The sequence below is a fragment of the Zingiber officinale genome, chromosome 1A (assembly GCF_018446385.1).
Source record: "Zingiber officinale cultivar Zhangliang chromosome 1A, Zo_v1.1, whole genome shotgun sequence".
Lineage (NCBI taxonomy): Eukaryota > Viridiplantae > Streptophyta > Magnoliopsida > Zingiberales > Zingiberaceae > Zingiber > Zingiber officinale.
Genome location: NC_055987.1, coordinates 148,790,026 through 148,816,719, shown reverse-complemented (window position 1 = coordinate 148,816,719; position 26,694 = coordinate 148,790,026). Strand labels below are relative to the sequence as shown.

Sequence of the window (26,694 nt, the reverse complement as noted above, 5' to 3'; positions counted from 1 at the left end):
ATTCTTTGGCACATGGCACATCTAAATTATTCAAACTGTTTGTTTTCCTTTTAAGTAGATCAGGGCAAAAACACAATCATCCAATCATAGATGTGAGCAAGATGAATATCAAAGATCTCATGTGATCTTATAACTTTACCGTAGACAATTATGATTATGAAAAAAAAAACTAGGACGAAAACAAACTGACAAAAGTGAATCCGGTGTAATCTTCAAAAAAATATTCCAAGGCATGGATTACTAGTGACTGTTTATAGAAGGATTACAATGTTTAAGAACATGAAAAAAATACAAATAATTTTTGCATTCCATTAAGGCTTTAAAAATTACCTGCTGAGGTCCCACACCATGAGCCTCCGTCCAAGACAGCAGGATGCTAGAATTGTCTCATTTTTGGGACTCCAACCGACTTGGAAAACCTCCTCTCTAATTGCAACACCACAAGATAAACCTTGTTAGTAATCAGTATAGCAGTTGAAACAAAAAATCAAACCAATCAATATCAAAAGTACAAATAACAAAGTAAAAAAGTGTAGCGTAAAGAAATACTTGTGGCAGTCCAATGTATGCAGTGCACTTTCAAGCTTCCGAAGATCAAATAACTTGACAGTTTTATCAGTAGACCCAGTTGCAACAACCCACTCATTGAAGGGATTGAAGGCTAGGCAGTTGACCTGCCACAAATCAGTAGTTCAATACACAACTCTCATGTCTTAAAAGTTCAAGTAAATAAATAGAAGTATAAAAGGAAGAACCTAAATCAAACTACCTTCAAGGAACTGGGTCAAGGCCAAAATATCATTTCAAGAGGAATAATAAATAATCTCATTTACAAGAGCTAAGGAACATGATGCTTAATTCAACAGTTACTAAAAAAAAGGCATCATCACATTAAACATCATTTGAAAACTGAAAAGATAGCATCTTGCAAAACCAAATAATAAAGAAATATTTTATCTCAGTAAACGGAATATTACAGACTTGTTATGTTCTTCAGGCATATACTGATCTAGCCCATCGATATGCTCAGCATATACTCAATACATTATACTAGAAAATTAAATAATTATAACATAAAATGTACTTGGTAAAACAACTAAAAAGGGAAAAAGTTAACTAGAAGATGTGTGCTAAAACAACAAGAATGCGTGAGAAGCAGATTATTTTAGGTTTATAAACACGATTGAGATATTGGCTTATTTCTCTTGTTAACCTCTTCCAATTCATCAACCAGATTATTGAGCAAACTAAAGTGGGCATTATTGAGAAGTCAGTTTTATGTTTCAACAGAGTATTTTGAAATGATAATAACATACAACAATATCTTATTTTCATAGCTCTTGCCAGCACAGAAACAGAAAACATCTTGAAGATGTTGAAGATAGGGTACATATTTCATCACAGATACATACAAAATAATAATTTGAAAGTTTTTTTTTTATCTTCCGTGAGAGAAAGCTTAATGCTACATAGATACTAGCAGGAGATATCAGGCTAAAATATACACACAAAATTGGAATTTTTTTAAATACTCAAGTACCAGCATTCTGACAGAAGAAACTCACCTCACCTTGATGAGCGATCACTGATTTAACTGGCTTGTTATTTGTTGTTCGGAGATCCCAAAGGAGCAGATAATGATCATCACCAACTGAACCAAAATAATATTCATGCCTTAAATGCCAAGCAACATCTTCTACAACACCATCGTGTACCTAATGCACAAAGAATCATAGTAAGTTCAGCAATCAAAATCCATGTACAATAGTTACCAAATTTCCTACGTTAGGGCTCATGGAACTTATTTGAAATCCCTTCAAACACATTGCTGACAAACAATACAATGAAAAATGATGACATATCATAGAAAATGATAGATGAACAACTGTGTTGAATCAAAACAATAAAGGCAATCAAAGAGAAAAAAAAAGACATTAATAAACCTAAAGCAGCAACCTTAAAAATCTGAAGAGTATTTAATGCCCACAAACAAATTTGAGCATCTTCAGAGCCACTCATTACTTGATTCACATGTTCCCAGATGTTGAAAGTTAAGGTTTCACATTATTGCTTTGTTAACCATTTATATAGTCATTATTCAAAATTGTTGTTCACCTTGAGGAGTAATGAGGCATGTTGTTTCAAGGCAAAAGCAAGTTGGTGTTCAATCTACTTATCTTAACCATGAAGATGCTAGCAAATAAACCTAATACATAAGTTGTTGAGGGGATGGGCTAACATCACAATCTATATTGTATTTTCATGCTAGAAGCAATATTTTGAAACTTCCCTGCGCTGTAGGATACTTGAATAACAAGAATGCTAAGCTGGCATCCCTCACTCCTGAAGAACAGAATTTGTTACTGTAAAAATAATCAAGTGATTGGAGCTGAAAAAGAAGACTAAAGTGACAGTAGATAAAAAAAAATACTAAAAAAACTCCATAGTCAGTGCTCAATTTTTATTTTTTTTTGTTTGCATCTTATGCATCTCATATATGATCACTAATTTTCTGCGATGACTATCTGATGAGCTCATTCATGTTAACCAATTTATTAGCAAATTTCCTAGGTTAAGGCTCATTAATGAGCTTCATTGGAATACCTTCAAAACATTGCTGACAAACAATACAATAAAAAATGATGAACCATCATAGAAAACGATAAGATATGAATTAAACAACCATACTGAATCAAAAAATAGAGGGCAATCAAAGAAAAAAAAATAGACATTAATAAAACCCAAAGCAGCAACCTTAAAAATCTGAAGAGCGTCAAGGGTTTTATTTTTCGAAGTAGCATTAATGTCCCACAAACAAATTTGAGCATCATCAGAGCCACTCAACAAGTGCCCTTGCTTAAACTGGCTCCAGGATAAACCATATCCTTCAGAATTGTGACCCCTCAACCTCAAATCAGGATTGCATGCACCATCAAGTGGAGGCTTTGATGGGTGTTTGCTGTAGTCAAAAACATAAACCTCGGCACTAACAGTTTTTGTTGCAATTATAAAGGGATTCTGAGGCATATAGCGAGCTCGATTAACTTCTCCCTCATGATTTATTTGCTGAACAATTTGAACCTGGATACAACAGAAAACAAACTAATTGAGTGTAAAAGCACCAGAGGAATTCTCATGTACCATAGATGAAGTGCTGCAACATCAACATAATAGCCAGAGAAACTGAATTATTATTATTTGCTTCTTGAAACATTTAATGGCAACAGCTATACAATGTAAAATGGAGCATGTACGTCAAAAAAAAAAAAAAATGAAAACCAATGAATGCTCAAAACATATATAAGAAAATTCTTCGGAACTGCTTTCTAAAACTGCTCTGTGGGTGATAATTAGCCAAACAAAAACTAGATAAGAGTGATAATTTTGAAGAACAAGTAAACAAACAATCCTTGGACAAACCCCTAGAACTCAAACCATGTCATTTTAAAAAAAAGAACGAACAGAAGAAAAAAAACATGCTAAGCGACCCTAGGACTAAAAAAATGAAAACAGACAAAAAAAAAATGTTATCAACAACATCAAAATTGTAGCTTCTTTTATGTTTCTTCAGCATATTCTTTGCACTATCAGAGAAGAAGATTAGATGCCTATTAGTCAATGATATGATCTTCCTTTGTAGCAATCAAAGTGAAAATTTTCAGATGGCTGCTTCCACATCATAAGCTAAACAGCAAGGATTTGCTAGTTGCTACACAAGAAAGGCCTCCAAGATCTAGAATCTTATTGAGTTATTTACAACAAGGATGATGCATCAAAGGAAACCATCTCACACTTATTTTAAAAATATGGTTTTGCCTAGCACGTTGGGACATTCTTGCTCCCTGCTTTAGAATGCACAGCAAGATGGCTGAACATTGTTGCCCAAAAGGCATAGTTGTTTACTATTTAGAAGAGAAGGAATTAGCAGTTATTTTGGGATCAGTCGATGAAAAAGAAAGAAAGAAAAAAAAACGGTTTGTTAGGGAAGAGACTCATGGATCTGAAACCAAAACCACCTTTCCTCCGGCGGAGCCAAAGCCGCCGATCTCGCCGTGCTCGTCATCGTACTGGCGCGCGTCGTACTCCGCGTCCTCGAGGGGGAGCTGAACTTGAGCGAGCATGAGATAATTAGGCTCGTTGTCGGAGGTGTGCGTGCCGAGGATCATCTTCTGCACGGAGTAGTCCTTGCCAGCGGGCTCGTCGCGGTCGGGGAGCCATTGCACGGTGAGTGAGGGCCACTCAAGGGCGTGAGTGATCACGAGGTCGTACAGGAAAGGCGTGTTCTTCTTCCATATCTTGTACTCCTCGTTGATCAATCGCTCCTCCATCTCACCTCGAAATTCCTCCTCGTCTTTCGCCATTCTCTATTCTTCTTCCCACTCGTACTTGGCCGCGGGAGGGGCTCTTCGCCTCCTGAGGGTTCGACGTCGGCGGGAAGAACAGTAGATGTGGCGGGAATTATTAGGGTTTTCAGAGGAGAGTGAGCGACCGGAAAAACGAAGCTACTGGGCGAGGGGTAGAAAATATACTGAAAAGGTTTTCTTTTTTTTTTTTTTGTTAATCCATAACGGCAGAAGATATTTACTAATATGAGACTCCGATAAGATTACGGATCCGCACTTGATGGATGGAAATATGTTATCCGGTTTAATCGATTTTAATCTACTCTCAACAAGAAAAAATATTTTTCGAACTGCAAAACTCTGAAGAGGGAATTATATTCCCCTGTAGTTTAGAGAAAATATATCACGATGTTCATACTTCCAGAAAATTACATCGCGGTTTCTATACATGAATAACGTTAATATAAATTGATGGAAAGTCATGAAAACATAAAAACAAAACAAAAACTCTTATATTAAAATATTTTTTTAAAAAAAAACATATACCTTTTATCTTCTGAATAAACCAGAAAAAAAAAGTGGGTGACTTTTTATCTTTATCGCTCCAACAAACACTCAAAGAAAATAAAAATTCTTATACACACAAACTGCTCACTGGTATAGCTATGGATTGTAGCTAAAGTCTAGTATTCGGAGACTTAGAAAGGTATTTGATGCGACTATGAAAAGAGACTTATCTGGTACAGTTGAAGGATCGAACGGAAAATAATGATAATGACCGGTTGGATAATTAGACCTCAACCGACGGGAGATAGATCCAAGCAGACTTCCAATCTAGTTCGGGATGATGCATAAGAGTCGACGCTCGATACGGAGTAGCGGGACATTGAGGCAGACCAGATAACTTGTCCGAACGGAGAAAGGCAAGTGCTACAAAACCATTGCATATAAGAGTCACTGAGGTCGACAAAGCGTAGGGGTCCCGACCGAGCGGCTACCCCGCTCAACCAAACAGCGGGACCTTGCCATGGACGGAGCGGAGGAGTCCCGACCGAGCGGCTACCCTCGCTGGACCCAGCAACGGTACCACTGTAGTATCTCTCGACATTATTTTAGGAAGTTGTGCCGCTGACACAAGACATGGTCGATAGATGAATTGTATGGCGGAAGTTTCTACTGTCTTGTCAGGGATATACATGCCCTGTTAAGGTATGGTGTTAGAGGTACTTTCCTGACAGACTCTTTCGTGGGACATATTGGAGAGCATGTCATACCTCGAGAAGTGCGCACGTCGCCCACTAGAGCTCTATATAAAGGAGGGTCCATCACCGACGGAGGTACGCGTTATCTATCGTTTACACATCGTTCTACAGTTGATCCACTTTTCTCCAGATTTCGATGACTGACTTGAGCATTGGAGGGCCAACGCCGGGGATATCTTTCCTAGCACAATACTAACGTTACTTGTTTTGCAGAGCAGGGCGAGGTCTTCTGTCGGTCAGCAAAGTCACCACATCATCAGCTTCATGCTTTCGAACAAGGTCATTTTGGCGCCATTTGTGGGAACGTAACCTGCATCCGAACGAGAAGATGGAAGATACTGAACGATTCACAATAGTGACGCTGACACAAGAGGAGCTCGACATGCTGGTACAAGCCCAAGTAGGCAAGATAGTGGAGCAACAACAACAACAGGAGTTGGTCGAATGCCAAGCGCAAGAGCTCGCAGCATCGGCCACTAGTCGACCAGCTGAACACGGAGACCGAGTAGACCGAGTATCTACTCGAGGTAATAGCAAGAAGCCGGCTGGCACAAATGGGGAAGCGCCCAATGCGCCTATCCCCTTCCACCGAGCACTGTTCAGGACCCCATCGAAGGAACGGAGGCGAACGGACAAGAACCGGGGGGTCTTCCTCAAACGATGCACTGTTCAGGATGCAAGGAAAGAGAAGGAACCTAGAGAGAATGATTCGCTCGAGAGGATCAATCAACATTTTTGGGAGGGGATTCTGAATGACCTTCTGCCAAAGCACTACATTCCGCTGGCGATCGGAGAGTATAACAGAATCACCGACCCAGACGGCCACTTGGCCAAATTTGACAATGCGGTCACACTTCATCGGTACACCAATGGAGTTAAGTGTCGAGTCTTCCTCACCACTCTCGCCGGATCGGCACAACGCTGGTTCAAGAGATTGTCGGACGGATAAATCCACAGCTTCAAGGACTTTCGGGCAGCATTCCTTCACCACTTCACGAGCAGCCGCCATCACCAGAAGACGAGCGTGAATTTATTCTTGCTGAAGCAAGGGCCCAGAGAAGTATTGAGGGTCTACATCCAACACTTCAATTAAGTGGCCATGGGCATCCCAGCGGTCTCCTCGGACATGTTGGTGAACACCTTCACCCAAGGGATCACCGAAGAAGAGTTCTTCCGATCGCTCATCCGAAAGCCACCGAGGGACTTTGGCCACCTGCAAAAAGAAGGCCACCGAATACATCAACGTGAAGGAAACTCAAGCGGTAAGGAGGAGGGAGACACCCTCCGAGCCCGCAGGAGCGTCTGAACGACGGCAGCAAAGCAGCCATCAACTCCCTAAGGGGCCTCATCGGGAGGAGCCTAGCCACACCATAAGCCCAGGACGCATGCCGTGCAACAAAGGAAAAAATATGGACACCAATGTTTTGTTCCTTCCATCAATCGACAACACACAATACCCAGGACTGCTATGACCTGACGTCGATAGCCAGTAGGCTGACCCAGAGGGGGTATTGTCGTCGGCCACCATCTCTTGAGCGGAGACACAAGCACCGATCAGCTGGACGAAGGGAAGAAGAAAGGACAACGATCGAGCTGCGCCATCATCAACCCTAGCGAGGGAACAACCCAAGTCCTGCTAGAGCACCTGCCGAACGGAGTAGGCCTTCGGCTCAAGAGGAGGAGAATAGGAGCAACATCGCTCAGGGAGAAATAGGAATGATCTCCGGGGGGCCAACCGGCGGTGATTCCAATCGAGTGAGGAAGTCGCACGCTCGGTGACTTGAAATCCACCCTGTTGGTTGTAGCAAGGAGAGGACTGAAAGACCAGAGATCAGCTTCAGCTCGAGGGACCTAGAGGAAGTGGAGATCCCTCATGATGACGTGCTAATCATCCGAGCGGTAATCACTAACTTTGTTATTCATCAAATTTTTGTAGACACAGAGAGCTCGATGAATATCATATTCAAGAAGGCGTTTGATTAGCTGCAAATCGATCGGAGTGATTTACTGCCCATGACGACACCACTCTAAGGATTCATAGTCAATGAAGTGTTGTCGTTGGCCTACAATGTCATAATGGGCTGACTAGCACTCAATGAATTCCAAGCCGTGGTGTCCATCTTTTGCCAGAAGATCAAATTCCTGGTGAACAACAAGGTAAGCGAAGTCAAGGGGTGACCAGTTGGCCGCTTGGCGATGCTATGTCGAGATGGTCAAATCAAAAATAATGTCCGCTAAAAAAACCCTCGCTTGGAGGTGAACGCGATCAAAAAGAGACCTCCTACATTGGTCTATGACGAAAAGGAGGAGGCTCAGATCCACCCCAGCCGGTCGGAGGCAACTACCTTCATCGTAGCTGATCTGGAATGCGAGAAGAATGCAGAGTTGGTCGCCACCTTAGGCAACCACCTTCGTCGCACTCTACCTGGATTTTTTTTTTAGATTTTGACACCAAAATAGTTTCCTTTCTACCACAAACACAAGAGATGTTTTCAAATTGCAAGTTATCGATTGTAGCATTATTATAGAAAGACTCCATTTATGTAACTTACAACAATGAAATGGTGTTATCATTTTAACAAACTCGAATCCTAAATTTTTCCCCTAAATCTGATTGAAACATAAGCATTACCTTCCCACCAAATTAAAAATCTTCGTCTGATTGAAATCTTGTTAATGTGCAAACTGCTATAATCAAATCCTTGCACTCCGTAATGTAGTTCTTCATTCGATGCTCTGTGCTTCTTTTGGGATGCAAGAACTGAGATGTTGAAAAGTTTAGGCAAATCTAACCAAATATAACATACAATAAGTATTACAAAACATGTCTAATGTACCACGAGAGTAGTTTTGTCAATCAAAAAAGTTTGTTAAGATGTCAAATATTAAGCTGATGATGAATGCTTGTAGGGACTGGGTTGTTGCAAATTTTAACTTCTAAGGACCGCGATGTAGTTTTCTAAAAGAATGACAATCGAAATGTATTTTCTTCAAACTATAGGGTACCAAAATGTAATTCCCTTATATCAAAAAATGAAATAAAGTTGCAAGCAAATTAGCAAAGCCTTGTTTTTTTTTTAAATGTTACTATTAAATTAATTCATTATACCCCCCCCCCTCCCGTGCCGTGAAGAGACAAGTTCTCTAGATAACGACGGTTCAAATCTCACTCATGACATTATGATATCTGGAAACCGCAAGTGCATGTTATGTCATCAAGTAATAAAACATTGATCCCATAGGGACTGTTGACTAAGCACTAGCAGATTTCGTACGAAGAGTTATCTAGACGATCAAAAGTTGGCTCACGACCACTTGCGAAAGATAGAGAGACGTTTAGAGAAGAGAAAGAGAGAGGCAAGAGAGAGTAGACAATAGAGAGAGAGAGAGAGAGAGAGAGAGAGAGAGAGAGGGAAAGAGTGTGAGAGCTAGTGAACGGAGGGAGATGGCGAAGTTGGATTTGGGGATGACCTAGGATTTCAGTTTTATTACGATGCTAGTTAATATCAGTATGCATTGTTCATCTACCTAACTCCATGCTTACATTCTTGTAAGGCATCTAACCAAGCACAACCCTACGAAGATTGTATCGGAGAGTTTATCCAAGTTCTAACGTCATTAATTAAAATAATAACTCTAAAAAGTTTGGTTAAAGGATTATCCTAGGACCTCTCAATCATATAATCGCTAAAGCTATACTATTTACTTCCTAACAATAAATTATTACATTAAGTAGAAGAGATAATCTAAAAAGTCCGGTTAAAGGGTCACCCTTGTCACTAAGGGCCCCTCATCATACAGTCACTAGATTATGCAAATCACTTCCTAATATTAATATGGGAAAAACTCACAAATTTTAATTAGCTTCCCTTGTAGAAAATTTATCTCTGTTTCAAGAGGATGCCGTAGAAAGTAAGGATATCTGTTGGTGCAACCTTAGGTCAAGGTTGACCTGGGTGACCCGATTCGAGTTGACCTGACTCGAGGTATATTTTGATGTTTGACAAGAATGGAGAAGTTATATTTTGATGTTTGACAAGAATAGGAACTTGGGGTATTGTGGGTGCAACCTTTGGTCAAGGTTGACCTGGTTGACCCGACTTGAGTTGACCTGGGAAAAGTCCAAGTATGGAGACTTGGCACGGAAAGGTCCAAGCAGGGAGCTTGGCACGGGAAAAGTCCAAGTATGGAGACTTGGCACGGAAAGGTCCAAGCAGGGAGCTTGGCACAGGAAAAGTCCAAGTATGGAGACTTGGCACGGAAAAGTCCAAGCAGGGAGCTTGGCACGGGAAAAGTCCAAGTATGGAAGCTTGGCATGGGAGGTCAAAGAGGGCTCGGTAGCTCGTTCTCTGGACTGGATGGAGTCGGAGAGGGCTCGGTAGCTCGTTCTCCGGACTAGGTCAAAGAGAGCTCGGTAGCTCGTTCTCTGGACTGGATGGAGTCGGAGAGGGCTCGGTAGCTCGTTCTCTGGACTGCATGCATAAATATACATGTTTGTTATTATATTAGGATTAAGAGCACACACTTCCATAATAACTAAGGTCTAGTTCTTTTACTAAGTCAGTACAAAAAGAACTTACCTAAATGATCCTACTCAATACACTTAAAGTGTATCAGTGTAATTTATTAGTCAAGATAAACTAATACTTAATTACACTACGTCTATTCTGATGGTTTGTTCCTTTCCATCTTAGTCGTGAGCAACTGTTTATAATTTATAGAGAACCGACAACATGATCTTCTAAGTGTGACTCCACACTCCATGTTATCTACTATATAAATTAATTGAACAATTACATTTAACAAATAAATGTAAACATTTGACCAATGTGATTCTTTATTTTAAAATAAATGTGTACAAAAGCTAAACTTTTAAGTATACACTCCAACAATCTCCCACTTATACTAAAAGTCTAAGCTACCATATCTGTTGTATCTGATTCCCATCCCCTCCACATGCCGATCAAAAGCTTTCGCCGAAAGGGCCTTAGTGAAAGGATCTGTTAGGTTATCTGCTGATGCTATCTTGGCGACGATAACTTCTCCTCGCTTGACGATGTCTCGTATTAGGTGGTACTTACGCTCTATATGTTTACTTGCCTTATGGGCTCGTGTTCCTTCGAGTTTGCAACTGCTCCACTATTATCACAATAAATTGTGACGATCTTGGGCAAACCAGGAATCACATCTAAGTCCATTAGAAAGTTCCTGAGCCATACAGCTTCTTTGGCTGCCTCAGAGGCTGCCACATACTCAGCTTCCATGGTTGAATCTGAGACGCATTTCTTCTTAACACTCCTCCATGCAATGGCTCCACCTCCTAAAGTAAACACATAGCCTGATGTAGACTTACTGTTGTCCCTATCTGATTGGAAGTCCGAATCCGTGTAACTCATAGGGAGTAAATCGCCTGCTTGGTAAACTAGCATATAATCTCTAGTCCTTCTCAGGTACTTTAATATATGCTTTACTGCAGTCCAATGTCCTTGTCCAGGGTTACTTTGATATCTGCTAACCATGCCCACGGCAAAACAGATATCAGGTCTCGTACACAACATTGCATACATAAGGCTTCCTACAGCCGAAGCATAAGGAACTGCCTTCATGTCCTCAATCTCCTTTGATGTTTTTGGAGACATCTCTTTAGATAAGGTTACTCCATGCCTAAAAGGTAAGAAACCTAGGGGTGGGATAGGGTCGCGACCCGTCCCGTAACCCCCTTACCCAATACCCGTCCCGATAAGAATTGGGAATTTTTTTTCTCCCGATCCCGTACCCGAAAAGTGTCGGGACCCGAATGTTCGGGATCCCGAATATTCGGGATCGGGTAGGGACCCGTAAGAATATCCCGAAAAATATTTTTTTAAAAAAAAAAATCTATAGAGACACAAACAATTTTTTAGTACAATACAAATAAATTAAAACGATTTCGTGGTACTTAACCATTAAAAGCTAAAATATCTTCCTAGGACATCATAAATATATTAAAACTAATCAAAAAAAAACTAAAACTACTACTTAGTTTATACTTTATACCTAATACAAGAAAATCCAAAAATAAAAATTGTCATGTCAACCATTGTATCAATAATGAATTTATGATATGATGATCTTAATCCTTAGAAATGTTTGGATTCAACTTACAGAAAAAAGATCATAAAAATTATTCTTTATATCATTTTATCGGTTTTCATATGCTAAAATAAACTAATTGATTATCTTCTTCACACATTGCCAATAAATTATTTAGAAATAAAATTATGATGAAGTATGAGAAAAATGAAGAGAAAAAAAATAAACATAATAGTTAGTTGCTTAAAATATAAAAAAAATAATATAAAAATAATATTTTTAATATAAAAAATAATATTTTTAATATAAAAAATAATATTATAATATAATCGGGTCGGGATGGGATTTCCGTCGGGAGAAAAAAAATTCCCGATCCCTTTCCCGATAGTGATCGGGACGGGAAAAATCCCGAACCTTCGGGTCGGGAAAATGTCGGGAAAATCCATATGAGCGGCAATGGATAAGAGTATCCGGATAGACTTAAGCATAGCTACCGGCGAAAAGGTCTCCTCATAATCGATTCCCTCTTTCTGAGTGTACCCCTTCGCAACAAGCCTTGCTTTGAAGGTTTCTACCTTCCCATCTGTCCCTCTTTTCCTTTTATAGATCCACTTGCAACCAATGACTTTTACACCATTAGGTGGTTCTACAAGCTCCCAGACCTTATTAGAATATATAGATTCTATTTCGGAATTCATTGTCTTTTGCCAAGATACTGCATCTATATCTTGGAGTGCTTCATCATATGTTCGGGGATCTAGTTCATGTTTGCCTGGGATCAAGTCCAAAAACTCACCCAAAAACATGAATATCTCGGGCTGCCTTACAACCCTCCCACTACGACGAGGCACCGTCTGTGGTTGTGTATCATGTGTGACACGTGTTGCAGTCTCTTGTAGTACTTCATTTTCTACTGTTGGTACTGAAGTAGACGTGTCCTCTCTAAGTTCTTCTAGAACAATTTTACTACTGGGCTTGTGATCCATTATATAGTCTTCTTCTAAAAACTGGGCATTGGTGCTAACAATGACCTTCTGGTCTTTAGGACTATAAAATAAATCGCCTTTCGTTCCTCTGGGATACTCCACAAACATACGAACTTCTGTACGAGATTCTAACTTATCAGCATCTTGTTTCAGCACATGTGTTGGACTACCCCAAATCCGAATATGTCTTAGACTGGGCTTCCGCCCATTCCATAATTCTGTGGGAGTAGAAGATACTGATTTAGAAGGTACTAAGTTCAGAATGTGTGCTGCTGTTTCCAGAGCGTATCCCCAAAATAAATTTGGTAATTCTGAATAACTCATCATCGATCTAACCATCTCCATAAGAGTCATATTCCTTCGTTCTGCCACATCATTCTGTTGGGGTGTACCAAGTGCGGATAATTGGGATTGAATCCCGGCCTCTGATAAGTAATTCCTAAACTCTCCTAAGAGGTATTCGCCACCACGATCAGACCGTAGTGTCTTGATACTTTTACCTAGACGTTTCTCCACATCAGTCTTGTACTCTTTGAACTTATCAAAGCACTCAGACTTGCGGCGCATTAGGTAAATGTATCCATATCTTGAATAATCGTCTATAAAAGAGACAAAATATTCAAAGCCACATCTAGTTTGGATAGACATAGGACCACACAAATCAGAATGAACCAATTCTAACGCTTCTTTGGCTCTATACCCCTTGGCCTTAAAAGGTCTCTTGGTCATCTTACCTTCCAAGCAGGATTCACACGTTGGAAAGTTTTCCAACTCTAATGGACCCAAGAGTCCATCGGCTACAAGCCTTTGAATCCTACTTAAGTTAATATGATCAAGCCTTATATGCCAAAGATGTGTTTGGTTCATTTCCGAAAGTCCTTTTGTCTTATAGAGTTAGAAGATGTGTTATTAATTTCCATATTTTGCTTTGTGGGAGAAATTGGATTTAAAGTATATAAATTGCCAACCAATGCACCAGAACAAATAATCACTTTATTTCTCTTTATAACCACATTGTTACTAAAGGAAACTGAATATCCATCCAAATACAGTTTAGAAACTGAAATTAAATTCTTTCTAAAACTGGGTACATAAAGACAATTCCTTAAAACCAATTTCCTATTCCTATCAAATGATAAGTAGACGTCTCCCACTGCAACAGTCGCCACCTTAGTAGCAATTCCCATGTAGATAGTTATCTCTCTATCAAATAGTCGTCGGGTTTCCTGGAACCCCTGCAAAGAATTGCAGACATGATCAGTGGCTCCCATATCTACACACCAGGTGCTGGTAGATAACACCGCTAAACATGTTTCAACTACTAGAGTATGAGATATACCTTTATTGTTCTGTTTCCTACGAGGACAATCCGCCTTCCAATGTCCAGTCTGCTTGCAAATAAAGCACTTGCCCTTCGGTTTCTTTATTCCAGCTTTTTGTCCTACACCTTGAGGTTTATTCACCTTCTTTGCTGAGCCATTTTGTTTCTTCTTCTTCTTGCCTTTCGTCTTAGAAGTAGAACCATTTTCAGCATAGTGAATTTGAGAATGTTGACGAAATAACCCTTCGGCTACCTGAAGTTCTGTCAGAAGTTCCGCCAATGAATACATCCTTTTATTCATATTATAGTTCAGGATAAAATGCTCAAAACTTCCGGGCAGCGTTTGGAGGATGATATCGACCTGGGTTTCCCCATCAATTTCCCCTCTAAGAACTTGTATTTCGTTTAAGTAAGCCATCATCTTGAGAATATGATCCCTCACGGGAGTCCCCTCAGTCGTGGTGGTTGTCATCAGTTTTCTCATTGCCTCTTGCCTAGCAGCCCGATTCTGATGTCGGAAGAGTTCCTTAAGATTGTTCATTATATCATAGGCTGTTGATAAGTCATGATGCTGATGTTGCAATACATTTGACATCGAAGCCAAGATGTAATACTGCGCCATCTCATCAGCTTTTACCCATTTACTATGATGTTGAATCTCCTCTGGGGTAGAATCATTGCTAGGTGTTTCTGGGCATTCCTCTGACAGTACAAACTTATAGCCCTCAGTAGTTAAAATAATGTCCAGGTTTCTTTTCCAATATATATAGTTGGGACCAGTAAGTCTGTTTTCTTTTAGAATAATGGCCAGTGGGTTGAAAGTCATCCTAAGAATCACAAAATAAATTTTGATCAGAACTCTAAATTTAGAATAATATTGATTCCTCAAACAATACTATTTTAAATTAACCAACACCTTAAAACACCGTGAATTTTATATGCCACGATAGTGTAGACGTATACAAATTCAACATTTGTAAAAGGAGGGTATATCCCATTAATTTTATTATCTTGTCAACCTAACTTTTTGACAAATAAAATTAATAGTTGGTTTCCTTCGGTCACACAAATAATAGCAGTGACTCCGATGGGGAGGATACTATTAGACGTGCCTAAGTGTATACCATTACTTGACACTAAGTCCATTAATAAGATTGTGTCCCTTCCGATGGGGAAGGTCACACGCTCTTAATTAATTTCCTATAGTCATCCGAAATGGAAGTTTGGTCTAGTGATCCGCAAACAAACTCATCCGATATGGAGGAAGGCACTCAGATCCAACGCGCAAGTTTGTTGGCATCACTTACAAACCAGTAATGGAGACCGTGGAATTCACTAAAATAAATTCCTCTCCCACTTAGTTATTTAAAGTGAGGAATTTTGATGATGCTAGCCTACTAAACATGTACACTAACATTCACACACAACACAATACAAAAGCAATAAATAGAAAAACTAATTTTCAACTATTATGGCTTTTATCTATTGTTGTCCTCCGTGTGTCGTCATCCCTAGCTGCGGCCATCTTTGGCCACCGCCACCGGGTCTAGTTGTCGCATCCATCTTGCTCCTTGTTCCGTTGCGCCACTCTGATCCTCAAAAGGTTCCACGCCTTGCAAGATTCGATCCGCGACATAAATAGAATTTTACATTTTTTGATCCTATATTCCTCGAAGGAATGTATATGTAAACTAGATCGAACATAAAATAAAATTTACATCCATCGATCCTATATTCCATAAAAGGAATGTACATGTATCTAGATCAAAAAATAAAATCCTAATAAAACTAAATACAACTCCTACTGTATTTTATAATACAATCATGTACACATAATAAATGCCCTTGACATGTCCAAGGGTCCAATCACACATATAATAACTATAAGCCATAATATTTAGATCCTGCATCCACAAAGTTAGTACATCCTACTATTAACCTACCTAAATTATGTATAACATGTGCATAATTAAACTAATACCAACTACACAGAGGCAAAACCCTAGCTCTGATACCAATTGTTGGTTGCTATTCGGAAAACCCAATGGCTCCACTGTACAAAAAATTTTGTACGTGATCTGAACCTTTCCTAGCTATCATGTGTTCTTTTAAGTTAAACTTGTATCTCCTGCGGAACTTAACATATTTGATTCCAAGTTTAACTTATATGTTCTTTTAGGTTTAGATTTGGATCTCCTTCGGAACTTAACACGTTTGATCCAAATCACCTAGGTTATAAATTCAATTAAATATTAGTTTCCAAAATTGGCTTCCAGTACTGCATGGCGAGACACTTGGCCTTCTTGGATATGGGAGCAACCACCACCGACTAGACAAAGCCTTTTAAGGAAAGTTAATATTTAATTTCCTTATATAACTCTAGGTTAACCAAAAGGAACAATCAAATCACAAGGAAAAAAGAAAAAGAACACAACATCGAAATTAAATTCGAAAAACAAGAATCGAATGCCTCTTGTATTTGGTATTTATACAAAGAAAAATTAACTAGTATGATGCGGAAATTAAATACTAGTTATACCTCTTCCTTGTATGCTAAGAACCTCGAGATCTTCTGCTGTATCCCTCGCCTCCTCTTAGACGTCGTGTGGGTGACGATCCTCCAAGACGAACACCACCCGGAAAGCTTCTCCTCCTTCTCTAGAATTCGGCCACCACCACCACAAAGGAGAAAAAGAGAGCAAAGGGAAGAGATGGAGAGGGGCCGGCCACTTGATGATCTCCAACAACACAATATCAATTGTTATATTTTTCAAGGCCTCCCCTTCCCCCCTTTTTATATTAGTTTCCCAACGGAAAATTATGGAAAGAGTTTTATAAAAAATTAGACTCATTCCTATTTCCTTTTAATTTTTTCTTTTTCTTTTCTTTTAATTAATCAATCATAGATTGATTTATTAATTAAACAACTATTTGTTGATGTTTAATTATTTGACCGACCCCTTGCTTGGGCACCAAGCAAGGTGGTCGGCTACTTATTAAAAGGGAAAGAAAGAAAATTTTTTTATAAAATTTAAAAGGAGAAAACTTCTAATAAAATTTTACAAACTTTCTTTCTTTTCTAATGTGGATATTAAAAGGAAAGTTTTAAAATTTAAAACCAAGTTTTAAAATTTAAAACATCTCTAATAATATTTCTTTTTAAAAGAAAGTTTTATAAATTTTACAACTCTCTTTTAAAACATTGTGGCCTAATTTAAATTAGAAAAATTTTATAAATTTTTAAAATCTCTCTTTTTACAAATTGTAAATATCTGAGGAAATTTAAAAATTCAAAAACAACCTTCCTAATTTAAATATTACGGCCGGCCCCCTTGCCCAAGGCAAGGGCCGACCACTTCTAGAGAATATGTGGCCGGCCATTGCTTGGTCACCAAGCAATGAACCGACCCCTTCTTGGACACCAAGATAGGCTTTTCTTTGGATGGACTTGAGGCTTTATTGAGGCTACAACAGGGACCTAAAGGAGAAATTGGTTTTGGTCTTCCGATTAGCTTGAGTATCCCGTGCTTGCCCCGAACACACAACTCAAGTTCATCGATAATAACTCATTCCACTAGAGAGTTATTACCGCACTACCGCACCAATCCCAAATTACATTATAAGCTTCTTCTTATCATGAGTGTGTTAGTCTCCCTGTGTTTAAGATTATGAATGTCCACTAATTAAGTGAGTTACTGACAACTCATTTAATTAATATCTAGCTCCAAGAGTAGTACCACCCAACTTTATTGTCATGTTGGACTATGTCCACCTGCAGGGTTTAACATGGCAGTCCTTATGAGCTCATCTTGGGGACATTCTCAACCTAGATAACTAGGACACAGATTCCTTCTATAATCAACAACATATACTATAAGTAATATCATTCCCAACTTATCGGGCATATTGATTTATCGAGCTAAACCTCACCCTTTGATAAATCAAAGAAATAAATATTAAATATACATGCTTGTTATTATATTAGGATTAAGAGCACACACTTCCATAATAACTAAGGTCTAGTTCTTTTACTAAGTCAGTACAAAAAGAACTTACCTAAATGATCCTACTCAATACACTTAAGGTGTATCAGTGTAATTTATTAGTCAAGATAAACTAATACTTAATTACACTACGTCTATTCTGATGGTTTATTTCTTTCCATCTTAGTCGTGATCAACTGTTTATAATTTATAAAGAACTGACAACATGATCTTCTAAGTATGACTCCACACTCCATGTTATCTACTATATAAATTAATTGAACAATTACATTTAACAAATAAATGTAAATATTTGACCAATCTGATTCTTTATTTCAAAATAAATGTGTACAAAAGCTAAACTTTTAAGTATACACTCCAACAACATCTACATGTATTTGTTCCTCACACAAATTTCTTCAAACACATACAAGGCACAACACACATAGAACCTATCAATAAACATATTATAACATAAGAAAAATATTCAAATATATAGTTAATGCATTATATTACATCAATAACTACTTCCTACTCCTAGATTTGGAGATCTACTCATTGTGAAGGATTTACAAACTAAAGACACAAAATAAAACATACTTATAACCCCAAATATGAGGAAGGAGAAGAAGAAATGATTATCGAGGAGTTTGTCGGCGCCTTTGGAATACTTCCTTGCTCCGGAGGTAGAGATGATGAATATGGAAACTTTAGGGTTCCCCCAAGAGGGGATAACCCTTCTCCAAGGAAGGGGGCGGATCCCCCATTCGAAGATCCTCTTTCTAATATGATGAATCCCCTTATATAGGCGTTAAAGACAATCGCATGACATGGCTCGTGTTACTGGATATAGGCACCCATGTCATGCTCTAGATTTTGGATTTGAAACGCCATGACTCGTGTCACTGGGCACGGGTCGCCCGTGGCATGGCGGTAAAGGTGAGCATGGGTCACCGGTGGCAGGGACGCAGAACTTGCCACGGATCGTACCAACGGGCATGATCACCCGTGGCGGGGCAACCGAAGCTGTCACAGGTCGTGCCCAGTGGCACGACCACCCATGGTAGAGCATGGCTTCCTTAGCTTGGCCATTTCGCTCCCCATTTTATTCCAATCTTCACTCCAGTCATTAAAAATTACACGAAAGAAGTATCTAGAGTAAAGAATCATAATAAAGAAGCAAAAAAAGTAAAATATCATTGAATTTATACATGCGCAAAGTCGATCTATAATAGCATGAAAACATAATAAAACTCTATATACTACACTCTCATAAAATCCCTCAGACTGAACCTTTGTTTGTCCTCAAGCAAACATCAATATCAAGAATGCATGTGAATTCATATCTCCTAAACTTTAATAAGTTCATCTAATCCTATGTAGTATCACCTTTAAGCGAAGACATCAAATTAGTTTCACCAAGCCTAACGAGCTAGCTTAAGTGCATAGTGCATAGTTTGTTCCTAAGGTTTCAAGTTCCTCCCTAAGTCAAGTTGTCATTTAATTGTGTTCCCAAAGTTTCCAGCGTTAGACACTTACTTTCCATACTCAAGGCTTATTCCCTTTTTCTCAGTACAAAGTCTCAAAGGTATGTTTGGTGTTGAGAGAAATGGATAAATATTCTCCTGATAACTTAACTCGGTCTCAAAGGGGCGTATTATCATTTTCACACACGACAACTATTTTCTATCCCATTATTATCACTCACAATATTTTATTTTCAATTTTCTTTCACTCAAACATTTTTATTTCATCTCGAATATTTGCTTCTCTTTTCTTTTCTTTTCTTTTCCTTCCGCTCATTTGAGATTTTGATTTTTCCAAATGAGTTATCACAAATCGAGCATGATCCAGTGACTAAAATTTTGGGAAAGGGTCACCTATGGTCCCCATGATACTAGTCCAATAAAATGAATCAAAACTATCTTGTATTAAATCAACCTTTCGAAAATAATTCAAAAGTAAAGTGTAATGGTCAAATTATCAAGTAGGCATATGGTGAAACAAAAATCACTCAATATCGCTTGTATAAAATTTTACTACTAGATAGGAAAACATGAATCACCAAAAATGAGAGAATGTATCCACGTGATAATACTAATACTAAACACATCAAAATATTGCTTAATGGACAAGGCATAGATGGGTGCTTCTATTTGAATCCAAAACATTGACATGATGCAAGCTAGAAGAAAATTTTATTATGCAAAGAGAAACATAATAAAACTAACTAATAACCCAAAGTATTTACAAGTTCCCTAGACTTAAAATTTTCAATGTCTTCAATAGTTGCAAAATGTGTTATAGAGGAAAGTTTAGAGAGGTTACTAGGTGATGCGTGTCAAACGCCTAAGTCATTAACCCCTCCTTGTGGTCACACTTCTCTCAATCTTTAAATCCTCTGTAATAGACAAGAAACTAAGTAGATGGTTTAGGTTATGAAAAAGAGATATGTGAATAAGAAAGAACTTGGGGTGCCTCCCAAAAAGCATTTGTTTTAGGTCATTAGCTTGACCCCTTATTTAGTTCATCTAAATTGGGCTCCGGCTGGAGTAGAATACTTTCGGACTTCCCTTCCAATAACCCATATTATTATGAAGAGAGTTATTGTCATAAGAGTAATGTAGTGTATCACTGCTCTCTTCATCTTCGTCTCCTTAAACGTCCTTTTCGGCGGTCGAAGATGGTTTAGTGTAAGCAGGAAAATGTTGGGGTTGCAAGGTTACAAACATAGTCCCATATTGAAAACACATGGGAAAGATCATGGATTTATAAGAGAAAAGATATCTCCATTGGCATGAGACCTTTTGGGAAGAGCCCAAGAGCAAAACCATGAGGGCTTAGGCCATTGTGGACAATATCATGTCATTGTGGAGATATCTAAATTCTTTTCGATCCTACAATTGGTATCAGAGCCTGGACTGCTAGAAGGTTTAACCGCCGACTGTGCACAAGAGCTATGCTCTAATTGAGCAATGTGGGTACAATATTGACCTCGAACAAAGAAAGTAGAGGCTCCTATATTCGGATCAAGAGGACCAGATACCAGGCAAGAAGTCCTAGTTGCGACTAGGCAATGAAGTCCTAGTAGGTCGGGTGGACCAAGGGGCAGGAAGACTTGGTGGGTCGAGGATCGGATGTGGGAAGCCTATGATCCTTTGTTTGAGGGGGAGATTGTTGGGGTTGCAAGGTTACAAACATAGTCCCATATTGAAAACACATGGGAAAGATCATGAGTTTATAAGAGAAAAGATATCTCCATTGGCATGAGGCATTTTGGGGAGAGCCCAAGAGCAAAACCATGAGGGATTAGGCCCAAAGTGGACAATATCATGCCATTATGGAGATATCTAAATTCTTTTCAATCCTACAGAAAACATATATCTCATATACATGTTAAATAAATAAGAGTTAAAATCATATCAAGTTTAGTTAAGTAATTATCAAAAATGGAATCCCACCCAACAAAATTAATCATAGGTACCTCTATGAAGTTTTTCAAAAGATCATAATAATTACTATCCTTGCATTACTGAAAGGTACCTGAAAATTTCAAACTAGTGGATGTGATTTCTTCTAGATCAAATGATGATTCTGACTCTGGCTCAGGTGGTAGTCCAACTAAAGGTGATGATTCTTGGGACTCTACTATCTCTGCATAAGTCTCTACACATTGATCCATAACATGTTCAATTCTTACAATTTCCATAATATCGAGTGGTTGTGGGAACACAGAAAGTGATTCATGAGATACTGCTTCCACAACACAGTTCCCAACACTTCCTTTCAAAATATTAACTTCATCACATATAGTGTTAGATAATTCACTAAGATCAATTTCATCACTAGGAGAATCAACAATTCGATAAGAAACTTCAAACTGATCTTCTCATTAGAAAAATCTTCATCATTAAGTAGTACAATAAAGTTGCAAGTGGCTGATTCATCATCATTTGAAAATTCATCATCTTGATTTAATCTAAATAATTTACATGCAAATAAATTATCATCACAGAATCAGCTCAATTTGTCTTCGCTCAAAATTAGCTCTTGCCTTTGTGGGAAAGGGTTTTGTGGTACAAAAGTATCTTGTTGCGACATTAGAGTGGATTTCTGATTCCTATCCTCAGTCCCCTTTTTACTAAGTGGCGGAGATCTAAATTGCTTGTCCAGTGTTGGTGTGACAAATCGTTGAGGGAAGGGTGCTTGTGGCCTATAGACATTTTCTGAAGTGATGGGGGTTAGATTTTCTATTTTTATTCTATGATTCTCCTTGCATCTACACCGTGCATTCTCCAAAAGTTCTCGCCACTGCTCAACCAAGTAACACTACATTTTGCGCTAGACTTTTCTGTTCTTTTTGACTCCTCATTCCGTGATTCAATGAAGTTTCTGTGATTTGATGAAGTTTCCTCTTTATGCATGGGTGGTCGTAAATTTTTGTGTAATAGTTGCTCGCACTTCAGGAGCTATCAGGGGAGATTCCATCCAACTTCTATTTAACCATTCTTAAAGGTTCAATGTCACTCGATCAATTAATGTATATGTTTCGTCTAAACTTTTGTTCATCAAAGAACCTCCAACAGATAAATCTAATAATGACTTATCTGAGAACAAAATCCCCATGTTGAATATGTGCAGTGTTAAACATCTTTCCAAACCATGGTGAGAACATAGTTGATACGAGTCATAACGAGTGGATCTAGAGGATGACGTAGTAGTCAAAGAGTTCTCAGATCTTGCCCATGCGACCCCACAGTAGAACGGTCGGATAAGGACAACTGGTGTGAATTTGGTTGAATATAAAGATTTTAGGATTTTACTCTGAAAACAAAAAGGTAGTGTGCTCGGTCAGTTAATGGTTGACCAGATTCAAGGAAAGCCAGGTCGGGCAAAGGGTTAGCCGGGCTTAGCAACACTTAGCCTCACAAAAATATAAGATCGGCCGGATGAAGGCCGATCGAACACAAGACTGTCTGTGTACGCTCAGTCGAGTAAAGATCGAGCGGGCATAAAGAAACTTGGCCTTATAAAGGTCTTAGTATAAGATCGACCGGATGAAGGCTGATCGAATACAAGATTGTCCATGTACGCCCGAGCGGGTAAAGCCTAGACGGACATAGAGACACATGGTATTATAAAGTTCTTAATATAAGATCGATTGGATGAAGGTTGATCGAATACAAGGTTGTCCATGTACGCCCGGGCGGGTAAAGCCCGAACGGACTGAGAGACACATGGCCTTATATGACTCTTAGTGTGAGATCGGCAAGACGAAGGTCCATCGAACATATGACTCTCCATATACACCCGGACGGGTAAAGCTCGGGCGAGCTTAAAGACACTTTGCCTTATAAAGGTCTTAGTATAAGATCAGCCGGATAAAGGTCGATCAAGTACAAGGTTGTCTGTGTACACCCAGCCAGGTAAAGATCGAGCGGATTTAAAGACACTTGGCTTTATAAAACTTTTAGTATAAGATCAGCCAGATGACGGTTGATCGAACACAAGACTCTTCATGTACGCCCGGTCGAGTAAAGACCAAGTGGGCTTAAAGGCACTTGTCCTTAGAAAACTCTGCATATCCACTCGGTCAAGCACAGGTTGACCGAGTTTTAGTTACTTAATGTCATCTTGTCTCTAAAATAAAGCTCTAACATACATAATCTATCATGTGACTTCTTGAATGAAGCTTTGGCACACTATGGGCACTATATTAGAACAGATCTTGATAGTATTTAACATATGATAGGGCATATTGATACAATGGCAAGCAATATGGCCAACCTTATGGACCGACTGAGATACTATGATAGAATACAATGATAAGAAATACCGCCAGCCTTGCAAACCGACCAAGATATATTCAACAGACAAACATCCGACAACATTTTAACAACCTGGTATAATTGTAGGGGAATATTCCTTTGGAAGCTCCTCTAGAGTCTATCTGGGTTCTCATTGATGATTCATCTATAATGACATCTCCCTCCAACGACTTCAGAAAAGGTTTAAGTTATAAATAATAAAAGAGGTATATCTGTGGGTACAAAAAAGATTTCTCGGAAGTTCTTCAGGGAACTACCTAACAAACTCTGATACATGAAGCCACCTCATGGTCACGGGGATTGTGAGAGGTGGTATAAAAAGGGGGGTCATTTCTTTTGGTAAGGTACGTAATTTTTACATCTGAGACCTTCATTCGCGCATCCACTATTGTTCTTCTTCCGGGGCACTAACTTGAGCGTCGGAGGGCCTTGCCAGGGATCCCTTACTTGATTTTTGATCACTAACATTTCTTTGGATCGTCTGATTATGCACAGGATAGTTGAGGAGCTTCATCCTAGATCGGAGAATCAACTGTCCGTCAACAAACCATCCACCTGAGCCAGTGCGCCATCTCCTCAGCCTTCAAAAGGATAAATAGTCTTAATAAACATTTAAATCTGTCTCATGCTTCAAATAGTGATTTTCATTTGCATGAGCAAAATTTATGATGCAATTCCTCGTGTACACCATTTTGCTTGGAGGGAAAAATAATTCGGGAAACGCTGCTCCAATTGTTCCCAACTTATTATGTTTTGTAGAGGGAGATAATACAACCAAATCCTTACTTTATCCTTGATACTGAAAGGGAATGTCATCAATTGAATGACATTTGCTAAAACTTCTTCATAGCTCACCATGTTGTAATATCCAAGAAATACCTCAAGGTGCAAGTATGAGTTCTCTGAAATTTCTCCTCCAAATTTATGACCTTTGTATTATGAAAATTAATTCTAGGTTAAGTTGGAAGTTGTCTGCTTCAATCTAAGGTTGCACTATGGGAGATTTGAATCTTGCAAAAATGGGTACGAAAAATTCTCCTAAAGATCTGTTTGACATGTTAGTGCTCATTGAATCTTAGAAGAACACAATTATTAGAAAAACTAAAATGCAGAATTTAAATTGCAAGAAATAAAAATATAAAATAAAGACAAATAAATAAATGGAAAATCTATTAACAAGTTTAGAATAACTCATATGTTAATCAACTAATGTTAATCGAAATAGTCTCTAGCAATGGTGCCGAAAACTTGATGTTGGGAAACTGAAAGTGCATGGTTCTGTCGTTAAGTAATAAAATATCGATCCTACAGAGATTGTTAATTAAACACTACTTGATTTTGCAATATGAGTTATCTAGATAATTGAAAGTTAGTTCACGAGCGCTTAAGAAAGAGTGAAAGGCGTTTAGAGAAGAGAGAGAGAGGAGGAAAGAGAGAGCAGGGAGAGAGTAGCCAGTAGAGAGAGAGAAAAGAGAGGGAATGAGTGTGAGCACTAGTGAACGGAGTGAGATAGTGAAGTTAGATTTAGGGATGACCTAGGATTTCGGTTTCAACATGATGCTAGTTAATGTCTCTATGCATTGTTCATCTACCTAATTTCATGCTTACATTCTTATAGAGCATCTAACCAAAGTCCGACACAACCTCGTGAAGATCGCACTAGAGTTTACCCAAGTTCCAATGTCATTAAGTAAAGCAATAACTCTAGAAAGTCCGATTAAAGGATTACCCCAGGCCCCTCGATTATACAATCGCTAGAGTATCCTATTTACATCCTAACGATATATTATGACATTAAGAAGAAGAGGTAATCTAGAAAGTCGGTTAAAGGGTCACCCTTTGTCACTAAGAGCCCCCCAATCATACAATCGCTAGATTACGTAAATCACTTCCTAACATTTTATGTGGAAAACTCACAAACTCTAATTAGCGTCCCTTGTAGGGAATTTCCCTCCGTTTCAAGCGAATGCCGTAGAAAGTAAGGATACCCTCTATCACAAGGTTTCTGGTCATACAATCCAAAGCACCTCCTTTACACGGTGAACAAAACTCTACATCTATATGTAGTTTTCCTTCACACACATTTCATCAAATACATATAAGCTACACATACATAGAACATGTCAATAAACATATCATAACACAGGAAAATATCCAAATATATAGTTTATACATCATATCACATAATAACTACTTCCTACTCCTAAATCTGAAGATCTACTTATTGTGAAAGATTTACAAACTAAAGACACAAAATAAAACATACTTACAATCCCAAATCTGAGAAAGCAGAAGAAGAAATGTTTATCGAGGAGTTTGTAGGCGTCTTGAGGATGCTTCATTGCTCCGGAGGTGGACGAATAATGAATATGGAAGCTCTAGGGTTCTCCCAAGAGGGGAGAACCCTTCTCCAAGGAAGGGAGTAGAGCCCCCAACCAAAGATCCTCTCTCCAGTCTAATGAGTCCCCTTATATAGGCGTTAAAGATAGTCGTGTGACACGACCAGTGTCACTGGGCACAGGCGCCCTGTCGCACTCCAGATTCTGGATCTGAAATGCCACGGCTTGTGTTACTGGGCACAAGCCGCCCATGGCACGGTGATAGAGGCGGGCACGACCCGTGCCGCTAGGCACGGGATGCCCGTGGCAGGGGCACAGAGCCCGCCACGAGCCTTGACATCACAGCTGCTCGAGGTGGGGCAACCGAAGTTGCCACGAGCCGTGCCCAGTGGCACGACCGCCCGTGGTAGAACATGACTTCCTTAGCTTGGTTATTTCGCTCCTCATTTCGTTCCAATCTTCACTCCTGTCATCAAAAATTGCACAGACGCAATATCTAGGAATAGAGAATCATACTAAAGAAACAAAAATGTAGAATATCATGCAACTCATACCTACAA

The 26,694-nt window shown here is 38.9% G+C and overlaps 1 protein-coding gene across 1 annotated transcript in view; it reads right to left on the bottom strand.

The window, feature by feature from the left end:
• The window catches only part of LOC122037933 (WD-40 repeat-containing protein MSI1), a 5,367-nt gene extending 843 nt beyond the window's left edge, over positions 1 to 4,524 (bottom strand). The window contains exons 1-5 of the mRNA XM_042597423.1: positions 4,017 to 4,524; positions 2,755 to 3,081; positions 1,566 to 1,715; positions 550 to 674; positions 331 to 426 (exon numbers count right to left, since the gene is read on the bottom strand). Of these exons, the coding sequence (XP_042453357.1) occupies positions 331 to 426; positions 550 to 674; positions 1,566 to 1,715; positions 2,755 to 3,081; positions 4,017 to 4,361 (1,043 nt within the window). The 5' untranslated portion in view covers positions 4,362 to 4,524. The remainder of the gene's footprint in view (positions 1 to 330; positions 427 to 549; positions 675 to 1,565; positions 1,716 to 2,754; positions 3,082 to 4,016) is intronic.
• Positions 4,525 to 26,694: the final 22,170 nt, after the last annotated feature.